The following is a 13,461-nucleotide window of genomic DNA, read 5'->3' on the forward strand; positions in this document are numbered from 1 at the left end:
AGGAGAAATGTTTTAATAACTGAATGGCAAAGATTTAAATATAAGAGCCAGTTTATCAAATGACTACTTAAAGAAATGCACAGGAGTATAATCCAGGCCAATCTCTATTGATGCATGAACCTCACAGGGTTAGAGTAAGGGGAATGAAAAACATAGGAACTCCTATGAGAAACATCAAATGACAAATTAGGAGAGTCAACTATTAACCTATTAGGACAAAAAAAAGATATGGAGAGTGGATTTTCAGTTCTTGAAAATTTATTGTTTTCATATTCACATTTTGGATCACGACTTGCTTCTTTGAGTGAAATCTAACAATTCAGAATAGTATATTGGCAAGATGTTACAACTGGGGACAGCAAAAAGCACTTTTTGGTTACTATTCTCAAAAGCATTGTTTTCCTGGGGATGTAGCAAGGAAATGTGTTCTAGCCTAATGTGAGCATTTTGTTCATGATGTAGCACATTTTGTAAAGCATGAATTCTTTGATACAAATGCAACGCTATAATGTACGATATTGTTGGTATACAAACTGGAAAGTCAACTCTCTTAGCACATCCTGAAATACTGTAATGAAGTTTTAGTAATACTCTGAAAGTTGCTTCAAAATTTATTTTCGATGTTAACACCAACTCTGTAATTGTCCCACACTTGGCTTTTGTGACTTCTCCTCTGATTCAACATTACTCTTGTTTTGTGATGCAATTAAAACAATTTCATAACATTCCCCCTTGCATTTCAAGATTTTTTTTGTTACAGAGGTATAACTCATCCATTTTTATGAAAAACATCACACTTCCACACAAAAAACCACAAGAATTTTCTACAAAAAGGCCCCCTTAAGCTACAGAAAATTAAGAACCCATTTGGCATCCAGCAATTTGTTCATTTAAGATTTGAAAAAGGATGGGAAAAATATGAATAACATTTCTAATTTCAGAAATGGATATCACTTCTAACTTCAGATATGAATGATATTTCCAATTTCAGAAATGAATGTCACTTCTAACTTCAGAAATGGATGTCACTTCTAACATCAGAAAAGGATGTCACTTCAAACTTCAAAAATGGATGGTACTTCTAATTTCAGAAAAGGATGACATTTCTAACTTCATATGGATGACATTTCTAAAGTTAATATACATATGGAAGATCACTGGAAAATAAATGATCTGTAACAGAGTACTATATGAACTAAATTATCTCATACAGTTGTCGGTAATCTGACAGAAAAATGACAAACAAAAGACATCTGACAAAATACACAAAGTATTTACACTACTGTCAGCCTTTCCCCAAGAAGACTACAGTACCTGTTTACTCCTTGGTAGTGAACAACCAAACTTTCTTTATGTTAAAACCCTGATAAAAGAGTTTACTCCTTAACTTAAGTTTCTTAATGACTAGTCTAACTGCTGTATATACCTTTGTCTAGTTTACTATAAGAAACTATTGGTTTAATTTAAGTAAAATCCAGGAATAACTCAACATTCTGGTTAAGTTACATAGTAACGATGATCTTTCATTTTACTCTCATTGAGGAAAACAAACTTTCCAGTGGTTATTGAAACTGCAAAGTAACAATTAACGAAGAGCAGTATATTCACCTTCACTTTACCTTAGTTAGTTTGTATTCATTAATTTGGTTATAATAATGCACCAATATTTAAAAAACTAAACAAAACAGAATAAGTTCTCCAAGGCTGGATGTAACTAGAACGTTTTCCACAACAACAACACGATTCAGGATGGTAATAGGTTGACAGACTTTAGGAATAAGTGATATCCAAATGCTGCCTTTTATGTCTGGAAAATGCACTATTCCCAGTAAGCCTCATCATACTTCTATATTACTGAGAGACGTGATAGAAATAATAAATATAAACAAATCCTCAAATATATATATATATATATATATATATATATATATATATATATATATATATATATATATATATATATATATATATATATATATATATATATCTATATAATTTTTTTCTTGATCATGTGTTCCTGAAGTAAAAGAACAACTGATAACATACAAAATGCTATCTCATTCTTAAATCTACTTTTGAGAGAATAACTAAGAAGTGGCACAGGAAGATATAACCAACATTACACACTTTTTCTGCAAGAAAAAAATCACTATGGAATTGGAATATAAAACTTAGCCCCAAGGCCAAGCGTTGGGACCCATGAGGACATTCAGAGTTGAAAATAATGTTGAAACATTGTTAGGAGAAGGTGGAAAGTTAGAGGAAAGAGAATATTAACATAGATACAGTAAAAGGAATGAAATGGGTTGCAGCTAAGGGCTGAAGGGATGCTGCACAGTACCTTAGGAGATGCCTACAGTGTATCATGTGAGATGCGCTGAAGGCACCAATCGCATATGATGAAGAATCACTTCAGTTAAAAAAATATACTACTAAATGGTAATAGGAACTACAAAACAAAAACATGGCCAACATTTGAATGAAAATAGTACCCTGCAACATTCTTAAAACATAACGGTAACAACGAAAAATTATAAATTCTACTCCAATAACAGATCACTTTGCTAAAGACCGTAATTAAAAGAACCACACCAGTAAACAAGGAATTCGAGCTTACCAGCAGGGTAAATACTGTATGTTCCAGCTTACAATATGCTAGACTGGTGACTAACAGCCCATGCCATACAGGCAGACAACTAATATCATCCTTATCTATGTGGCGGAATCTGTCATATTCATTCCCTTTGTACTATATTTATGAAGCTAACCAGGGATCCTACATATTACTTACACTTCTAATACTAGGATGTTTCTCATGTCAGCTGTTGCAACTGCCAATCGTGTTATTCTTACCCTATGAACTGAGCAAGACATAGTGAAAGATACACAGTTGCTATATATAACAAATAGCCTATGTTTTCAAGGAAATTCAATCATTTCATCAACCCCTGGTAGTAATACAATAAAAGTAGTCTAACTAGAGCAACAATATATGAGGAAAAAAAAAATACAATCAGATCTGCCAAAATGAAGATTTGTACTACCTTTCACAGGTCAAATTAAGTCCATTTTTTCAATTTACGTACTGAAGATATTCAGTAATAAACGTTCAACATAATATTTTTTGTAATACATCCTCAGTGTACTTCTCTAGCTTTAACCACAGTAAAATACCTAAACCATGTTTTGATACATTTATGCCTTTCCTGTATTCTTTCAATGAAAGGACAAAAAGTGAACAGAGGGATTTTCAAAACATTTTATGACACATTTCATCACTACCTCATGACAATTATGATTACATAATCATACAATAACGTCCAACAACATTACAGAGCCAATATTCCTTCGTTACATTTCAAAATACTGTACTGTCAAAACTGTTTTATATTGCATCTGCTAAAGAGCAACAGTTGCACCTTCTTGAGACATTAAGAATGTCTGACCAACAGCTTACATATTCTTCTGGGCAGAAAGAAGTATTTCATTGTCGGATGATATCAAGCTAGTACTCCCTAGCAATTTAGCATAATCTCATTTCATTCCTGAACAAAACACTGCTTAAGCTCAAAAACATTATTGCACAATGTCAAATTTCCATAGTTAACTTTAAAATAGATTAAAAAAAAAATGGATTTTCTAACACTCACGAGAAAAATTAATATATAAAATTCATTTATCATGCCTCACTAAAACATTATTTCATGAGGCAGCCTTTTCGTGAAGATTAACGTGAGCTGTATACAACGAAGACTCGTAAAAACACATTCCACACTTGAAGCACTGCTGGAATTCATTTGTCATGTGTACTCTCATGTGATGGTAAGTCAGCAGAGTCGCACTAGAAAACCATGAGCTACAAATGGGGCACTGGTGTGTCTTTTTGTGGTTAGGGCTGTTGTCCACACTAAAATCAAATGAATCAAAGTCTTGGACATCTTCGACTGGCTTTGTTATTCTTGTTCTACTGAAAAGCCTCCCATTTGGCCCATGTTCAGGTTTCGCACACGATCTACCTTTTGGCACATTTTTCTTAGCATTATTTATCACAGGTTTTGAATGTGGGGTACAGGAATTCATGGGTTCCACTTTGACACCATTTGCAAGATTCCCCTTTTTACCAGCACTTCTTGACTGAGGCTCGTGACTCCTCTTTCTCTTTTTCACATCCTTCCTCACGATAGAAAAACTCTGGTCGGGATCAAGGAGTTCCGAACTCGCGCTATGAAATGAGAGTAAACTTCCAGTTGAACTCCCAGCAGAGGCTGATCCACCAATAATTGGATAATTTTCAATGTCGTAATCACAGTTCTCTTCAGACTCGCTGGATTTAAGTCTGGTACCAATCGACCCTCTTCTACTGTCCTTCAAAACATCTGAAGAAGTGGCCTCTACTCTAGTTTCGCTTGATGAAGAGGAACCCGAGTCCTCCCCTTTCATGCGCCTCTTCCACTCCTCTGTCTGCTTTTCCAATTCTTCGATGGAATTTTCATTAGGTCTACTCAGAACATATCTGTGATTCTGCTTGATGTGACAGAACAAGGCAGCACTTCTAGAGAACCATTTATAACAAACAGGACAGGTATTGTGTTTTCCTCCATCACTTTCCCCTCCAGAGTCCTGGAGAAACGTCCGACTGAGAGAATCTTGTTCGGCATGTAAGGGACTGGATTTCTCGACCGGGCTAATGAAATTGCGTGGTCTCCACTCGTTGTCTGGCTGGTCCCAGTTACTTGGGGCCTTACTTCGCTGGGTCTTCTGTTTCTTCATCTTTGCTGCTGATGCAATTACTCAACCTTTATTTTAACAAACAGCCCTCCTTAGGTTCTTCGAAAACAATTTACACAAGGTTACCAAAGACTGAAATTTACATAAAAATTTACCATCAAGTCTAACAAACATTTCAATGCCAGTGAATAGAAATGTTTTAAAATAGTAACATGTAAATACTAAGTCAAGCCTTGACTTTACAGCCAAAGCAGTACAAAGAATGTAATGCTTTTCTGAGAAGCAACAAATAACTTTAGCATTAAAGTTTCATTGCCCCAAAAATACACTTCATTATCAAGTGTACAAAAGAAAAATCTGTCAAGAATACCTTTTTAAAAAGTAAAATCATCAATATTATCGTTCCTGTATTTCAGTGTTTCCTGTTTAGACACTTTTTGCTTGTGGTTATACTCTTGAAGTCTTGCATTCAGTCTCAGACTGCTGGAATGAGCTTTTTCTTGACTTTCTTTTTTTAACCTGAAAATAAAAAATATAATGAACATGAGACATTCAAGGACTACTAATCCTTTCACAAGAAATACAAATGCCTATTATGAAATAAAATACAATACTGTAAAATATTGGTTACCATACATTGCAAAACCTGCAACTTTACCCCATTATTACCAAGCAAACCATTACCTTATATTTTTTGCTATTTACAACCAATGTAGGGTTCTTGTGACATTCCAATATGGTCCAAGGTTAGTCTAAACAGTCTTTGGTTGGCCCAAGGTGGCTAATCCTGACCTGCATCCCTAATTAGTATGTTAAAGTAACCTATTTCTGTCCATGTGAGGACATACTCATAACTATGTGGTATTGCAGACACACTCACTGGATCCTTCCAAAATATTGATTGTAATAATGAATAAAAAGTAAAAATTTAATCTTTAGAACCTCCACTTCCATTCTCCACAAACTCTGGTGAGACCTTGAGAACATTTCTCACCAAAGAATGAATAGAATGGAATATATAATTTAGGGCAAAGGCCTGGAGCTAGGACCTATGATGAGACCATTCAGTGTTGAAAGGGATATTTAGAGTAAAAAGGTTTCAGAGGTGTGACAGGAGGAAAACACTGCAGCTACATTATGAAACATTGTTAGAAAGGCAAAAGTAAGATTGAAAAAAAAGAGCATGAACATTAGTACAGTCAAAGGAATGAAAGGGGTTGCAGCTAGGGGCCAAAGTGACCCTGGAAAGCACCCTCAGTAATGCCTACAGTGCAACGTGTGAGATACACTGACAGCACTACCCCTCTAAGGGGAAGTGAAAACTTAACTGCAATAAGCAATCTAAAGTTTTTAGCTACAATAATGCTATCAAAATTGGGAAAATTAACTCTAGCTTTCCTGTCAACCGCATGGAATAATCGGAACGCAAGAAAATACTTTATCTTGAGGTAGGATAGTTCTTGAATAGAAATTTCAGTGCCATCATGGCTGCTGTTAAGTGCGAGGAACACTTAAACATGAATAACCAAACTTGGGGAAGACTTCACATTCTGTTTTGCAGAACAGGTCCATCTGTTGTCTAACCAGTTATGTACTTAGTAAATTGGATTAGAAAATATGAGGTTTTTTCATTTATGAAAAGGATTTGCACTTGCACCTGTGCAGTAATTAGATGATTAAATGTACCAATCATTCTCCACTCAGGGTTGCAAATATCCATAAAACAAAAACACAAATTATAAATATAAAATATGCAATTATTAATGAGCTATGGTCAGGTCATGAAAGGAAATTGCACAATATTTATAGCCTAATGGGTCCACCAAGACAGCTCACATTATGTACACCAAAAAACACAATCTAGTAAATTATGACACTTTTATTAACAAAGAATGAGTAAGATTGTCTTTATCTTTAAAATTTCATAAGGAAGAGTCTTGCATAAATAATTACTTTATATGTATTGTGCAAGTATTTTATTGAAGAGCAATGTTTACAATGCAGGAAGTCCCTGGGTTATGTCGGACTTGGCTTATGTCATTCTGAGGCTACGTCGGTCTTCAAATACATTCATCAGAAATTATTTCCTGGGTTACAGCGAATGTTCTGGGTTTACGTCACCAGTTTGATGGTACACTGAAGCTTTAATGTCTCCAAAATGGCAAAATGGTCAAAATTTGGAGTTTTTTTCCTTTTATGAAAAGCTCAATCAAAATGCAGGTTATGTTGTTTTCAAGACACCCACCCTATAGATTATAGTGAGGTTTTCTTACAATTTTTGACGATGTCTTCGGTTAGGCTCTTGGGTGCCTTAAAGGCCATTTTTGGCTTAAATTGCAGCATAGAAATGGCACCCTGATGTAACTCAGGGACTGTCTGTGGTCTAGGATTTAAATTAACTAAAAAAAACAAAAATTTAATCTTTCAAATAGTGAAAATAAAATTGTGTTTAACTATTGCAAGTATTAGAGAAACAAATCCCATTAGAAAACTGGGAAAATAATTATAATTAAGACTTTTCAAATGTTAGCTTAAATAAGAGAACAAAGTCTCACCTTGCCAATAGGCCCATTTTTCTATTAAAACACTGTGTTAAAGATAGTACATTAATACACAGCCTCTTCTTCAAAGACGTCAATCTATTGCTTGGCAACTCGTGGAAACTGTTAACAAGACACAAGATGATGCCAGAAAATGAAATGGAATATAGAATTTATAGTATAAAAAGCAATTATGGAAACTGAATGCAACTAACATCTACCAATAATACAACTTGTGGTGAGGCTAATATGCATAAAATAAGGTATAGTATTTATGGTTTTCATTTGATTTATATAGATTTTGGCATTATGCCAAGTACTGGGGCACCTAAGGCCATTCAGCACTGAAACAGGAATTGACAATAAAAGGTTTGAAAGGCATAATAGGAGGAAAACCTCGCAGTTGCACTATAGAACAATTATTAGGAGAGGGTGGACAGTAAGATGGTAGAAAGAGAATATGAACAGAGGTACAGTAAAAGAAATTACAGTAGTTGCAGCTAGGGGCCGATGGGACGCTGTAAAGAACCTTAAGTAATGCCTACATTGCACCGAATGAGATGCATTGATGGCACTACTCCGTAGCAGGCCTGTACCTAGAGTTTTTTTATGGGGGGTCATTTTTTCCAAAACTGGACATTTTCTTCTATAAATGTCATTGCATATATAGGTACGTATATGCGATGAAATACTTGAAAATGTTGTTTTAGTTATATTAAGAAGAAAAATTGGGTATGTGGTCTATGCCCTTCTACCCGATTAGATGTTATTCAAAGTACTGACTTTGGTTAGCAAGAATTTTACTTATGTTAAAAGTTTGCACTGAAATTCAAGAATATTTCATCAGTTTTACTGATTGATTCATTTATTAAGTTAACAAAAACATACATATTACTTTATTTGTTGTTATGTTATATACTTTGACATAACAGAAAAACAACAACCATTTATTACTTTGTAAGTACAGTTCAATGAAAAGGATAGTCACAGAAAATATGAACTTCCACAAATTTGTGGGAGGTTGCTTGAAGGGGGGGCCCTCAGTACAGGACTGCATAGGGACGGGCATATTTATGGTGAAAACACAAGCCTTTGTCATGCATTCAATATAAGTAGGCCTAGCCTACACATTACCAATAATAAACTAGCATAGCCTATAAAAGATGGATAGAATTCGAGTTAATATAAATCCTGAAACACTACTTCAAAGGAAACCACAACTTAACCTTACCTGACCAGCCTAAACAAACCTTTGTTTCTTACAAGATGTCCAAAGCCATATATATATAGTAGCCTAGAGTAAAAAATATGGTGATATTTTTCCTAAAATATAGTTTATTCTTAATTAAAATGATAAAATTCTAATCATTCGACTTTATATCATACTCTGGACTTCGAATCCTGCCTAGCCTATAGGCCTAGGCTACACCATGCAGCCAACCTAACCTAACGAAAATTTCTCATTAAACCGATTAAATGAAACTGATTTTTATATTTTTTGTAAAACTTTAAATAAAATTACCATTTTTGTTAAATTAACATGCATTCCTGGATATTAAAAAATTCATTTCATCCGTAATGGACACGAGACTAGATCACGATCAGGCCTATGGGCAGAGATCGGCTGGGATACGAAGCCAAATTGGCATATTTCTTAAGAATGCTTCGATGTATATTTAAATAATGATTAAAATTTATGTATTTAATACTAAAGTCTACAAATATTTGCATATGAAACGAATAAATACCGAGATAAGAAAATAATCTCAATTTTTGGTCCGGCCGTCGACATGTCTCGACGTCCCCAGACGAATCACGACCCAAAATTCACTCGTCCCTCTATATTTCATACACATTAAACCAATTAACAACCGAATTAACATCCTTTAACACTCAAACCAATTAGCCCCGTCATATTTACATAAATTAAGACCAAAAAGACCAGCGACCAAGACCAATTACCGAAAATGTGACCGAAATTGGGAACGCTTCACCTTGGGTCGGACAACGACCAGCGAAGCTCCCTCGGCCGTATCTATACTTCATCCACATTTAACCAATTTGACAACCAATTTAACGCCCATTGCACCCCAAACCACTTAGCCCAGTCATACTCACACCAATTAATACCGGAAGGCCCGATCTCGAAGGCCAATTGGCGAAATTGGGGAAAATTTCCTTAGAGGGTTAGGTAACGGGACCCTAGTCTGAAGGCGATCCTCTAAGGAGAGGGAGAGAGGGGGGGATAGGGAGAGGGAGAGGGACAGGACCGTGTAAACAGATCTTCCTTTTCTTCTTCTTTGGTGTTTGCTAAATTTTCTGATGGATTAGTTATCTTAAACACTGATTTTAACATCGTTTAGGTACATTTAAAGAATTGAACAAAGCTGTATGAGAAAATGTCAGTCCCAAAGGCTAATGTTTTCCTAATACATCATCCTATACATAAGAAAGAAAATATCAATACTAAAAGATAATATTCTGTAAGATTTTTATCTTAAACACTTATTTTGACACCGTCTACTAAAAAAAATTGGTATATTTAACGAATATGACATTGCTGTATGAGAAAACATCAATCCCATAGCTTCATATTTTTCCTAATACATCATCCTATACATAAGAAAGACAATATCAACATTATAAGGTAATATTCAGTAAGATTTTTTATCTTATACACTTATTTTGACACCGTCTAAGTATATTTAACGAATAAGACAATGCTGTATAAGAAAATATCCGTACAACAGGCTAATATTTTTCGAATACATTATTCAATACAATAATAACAAAGAATATGAATGACTAAAAGATAATATTCTGTGCGACTTTTATCTTATACACTTATGTATTTTGACATCGTTTTTGGTATATATAAAGAACTCGATAATATTCTATTAATACTTTATTTTATATATGAAAATGAAAATATCAACAATAACAGCTGATATATCTCGAAAATACCATTTAATATATTTGTATCTCATGAGTTCAGACATTTGAAAGAATTCAATAGTACTGTGTAAGATACTATATCAATCCTACAGGCTAATATATTTTTCCAATAGATTGTTTTATATGTTAACAATGACGTTTGGGTAAAAATATTAAAGTGTTAATCCAAAAGGTTGATATATTAGTTCATACATAAATTACATTATCTAGAAATTGCATTTCATAGAAAATGAGAAATGTTAAATGTAATATTCCTCCAAAATATTATTTAATATATTTGTATCTCATGATTTTAGGTGTATCAAAAGCATTTAACAATACTGTATATATAATATATAATATTACACTATCAATACTCTAAGCTAATCTCAATTACATCATATTATAAATATGTAAAATTTCAATACAGCCAGATAATATTTCACCATTACATCATCTAATAAATTTGTATCTAAGGCTTTATACCTCTTCTTATTATGATTATACTAATCATAAGTGTGTTTAGTCTATAACAGTACTGTAGCAATTCATGGTGGTAGGATACAGAGTATCTCCAGCCGTTTTAAGATAAATATGATCTTGCAACGCAAATTTGACCTTAATTTGGTAAAACTAATAATATAAAATAATTAAATAATTACGTTTATGAAGCAAATGATGCTATTCTTTGAATTTTATAGCCTAGTGATTACCATAACTGCATAAAAAAAATTACAACCTTAGGCTTAATTATTTTGACTTAACTGTATAATGATTAAATTTACTGCCTTAGTCCTATTCCTTTTCGTAATATTGTCCATAATATACTTTAAGTTTTATATGTTAGTGGATCACAAAATTGCCCACAGAATAAATTTACTGCTATAGCCCTCATTTTTTTTCAGTATTGTCCACTTGAGCCTTAGACATACTTTTTTTGTTTTGACTAAAATCTCATGATATGAATTTTGAAGTTATCATACAAATTAGTTTAAGTTAAGTAAATGGGTATCTTAATAGTTTCAAATTGGGAGTTCCACACTCTGCTGCAGGATTTATTGGTTAATAAAAGCTTGAGGACTATTGAAATTAGTGAATTACTTAACACAGTATTACAAGAATTAAGACTTAACTAGAACCTATACAGATGCTTGTAACAGTTATAACAATATATTAATAATGATAAGTGATATTAATGATGATACAGTAACTGAATTATATATATGAGAACTGATCTACAATTGCAGGCTACATTTGGATTAAAGTTGTATTTAGCACTTTTATGAGTTTCTACATGTTCAATGCACGTAGGCCTATAGCAACCACTATAGGAGTACATTAAATGTTGATTAGGAATGGAATAGAGTAGAGAATGAGGTCATATGTCAAGTTTTTATGTCAGGTAGGCAAGAAATTTAACTACAAAATTTAAAATAAGACTACACATAAATATATATATATATATATATATATATATATATATATATATATATATATATATATATATCTATATATATATATATATATATATATATATATATATATATATATATTATATATATATATATACACAGTAGTACCTCGAGATACGAAAGGCTCAACTTACGAAAAATCCAAGTTACGAAAGCCAATACGAAAAATTTTACTGCTCTACATACGAAAAGTTTTTCAAGATACGAAAGGTTGTTGCTATAAAGTCCCGAGATTCGCCTGGACCACCGAGAACAATTTTAAAACTCCCGCACCGCCAAACTTGAGGTAAACTCGCCACCATCCTCCCGCTCTCCCATTGGTTCCTGATGCTAGTCACCCCATAAGGTCCTGCTCTCCTATTGGTCAGCATCTACCCTTGTGCTTTAAGTATTCTATTGGTAAAAGGTTGCTGTAAATTGAAAAACTTAGTATTCATGCAATACATTTAATAAAAAAAAACATTAGGTAAAGTTTGGTAGTTTCAGTAGTTGAAGAGATAGATGAATTGAAATTTATGGCTTACTGTGTAAAATTGATTGCTTGGCGATCGTTCGATACTCATAAGTGCTGGATGTAAACAGACGTTTGGAAGCTTTTTTTGTTTGTTTGTTATAGTTAATGGTTACTTAATAATTGATTTTTGAAATGAGTACATGCAATACATTTAATAAAAAAAAATGTGAATTAGATATCATAAAATATAAAATAAATCAGACTGCCAACAAATACGCATTTTTTAGAATTCTTCTTCTGCTTTATTATTACTTTACATATACGTATTATATATGTTTCATTATAGCTGTCAGTAACTCGGTATCTCCGTTAGGTAAAGATAGAATAAAGAATAGAAATGAATGGTTATTATACTGTTTGGTGGTTTCATTAGTTGAAGAGAGATACTAATGACAATTTATAGGCTTACTGTGTGCTAGGAAAAATGATTGCTTGGCGCCCGTTCCATACTCGTAAGACGGGTAAGATCTGAATGTAAACAATCGATTGAAAGGTTTGTTTTTTGTTTGCTTGTGTATTATAGTTAATGATTAATTAATAATTATTTGAAATGAGTACATACTGATTATTTATACATTTTATTGGCATATTCTAAGCTTTTAGCTCTTAGGTTTAGATGTCAGAATCATAGACTAGGCTACAGTAGCAACTGCTAACATAGGCTAGGCTTATTGCTAAGGGACATATGCCAAAGTCCTAATAATATCAGTAAAAATGGGGTTGAACATTATATGCAGTTGAATAATACTCAAGTATGTACAGTATTTTGCCTTTTTGGAGTCATATTTCTTCTGTCGTAACCCAGAAAAACAAGAACATGTGTTTTAGGCCTGAAATATAATTTACTGGGGTGTTTTTGGAGGACTTGGAACGGATTAGCCATTTTACATGTTAAATGTGTTCCAAGATACGAAAAACTCTTGATACGAAGGCCGTCTCGGAACGGATTAATTTCGTATCTCGAGGTACCACTGTATATATATATATATATATATATATATATATATATATATATGTGTATATATATATATATGTATATATATATATATATATATATATATATATATATATATATATATATATATATATATATATATATATATATATATACACAGTAAACCCCCAAATTTGCAGACACCGATTTGTGGATTTCTCTATGGAACATGTATACACATTATGCACAGAAAATTCGCTTGTTCGCAGTAGTATTTTTCACTGAGAAATATTCACTAATTACAGCACTTCTCCAGCCTCTAGACCAAGGCATAATTCG

At 33.1% G+C, this 13,461-nt stretch overlaps 1 protein-coding gene across 8 annotated transcripts in view; it reads right to left on the minus strand.

Annotated features, from left to right (window-relative positions):
* The window catches only part of LOC135226359 (uncharacterized), a 76,945-nt gene that overhangs the window by 7,151 nt on the left and 56,333 nt on the right, over positions 1–13,461 (minus strand). Inside the window, exons 1-2 of one of the 8 annotated variants that reach the window (XR_010317215.1) lie at positions 9,387–9,564; positions 5,099–5,247 (exon numbers count right to left, since the gene is read on the minus strand). Coding sequence is in view for 6 of the 8 variants with exons in the window: in XM_064265821.1 (XP_064121891.1) it covers positions 3,703–4,770 (1,068 nt within the window). In the remaining 2 variants the exon portion in view is untranslated. Of the gene's footprint in view, positions 1–598; positions 5,248–7,283; positions 7,422–9,016; positions 9,105–9,230; positions 9,299–9,386; positions 9,565–13,461 lie in introns of those variants that run through there. The other 7 variants (XR_010317214.1, XM_064265821.1, XM_064265822.1 and 4 more) reach the window with 7 other exon arrangements.

Source organism: Macrobrachium nipponense, chromosome 14, assembly GCF_015104395.2.
Source record: "Macrobrachium nipponense isolate FS-2020 chromosome 14, ASM1510439v2, whole genome shotgun sequence".
Taxonomy (NCBI): Eukaryota; Metazoa; Arthropoda; class Malacostraca; order Decapoda; family Palaemonidae; genus Macrobrachium; species Macrobrachium nipponense.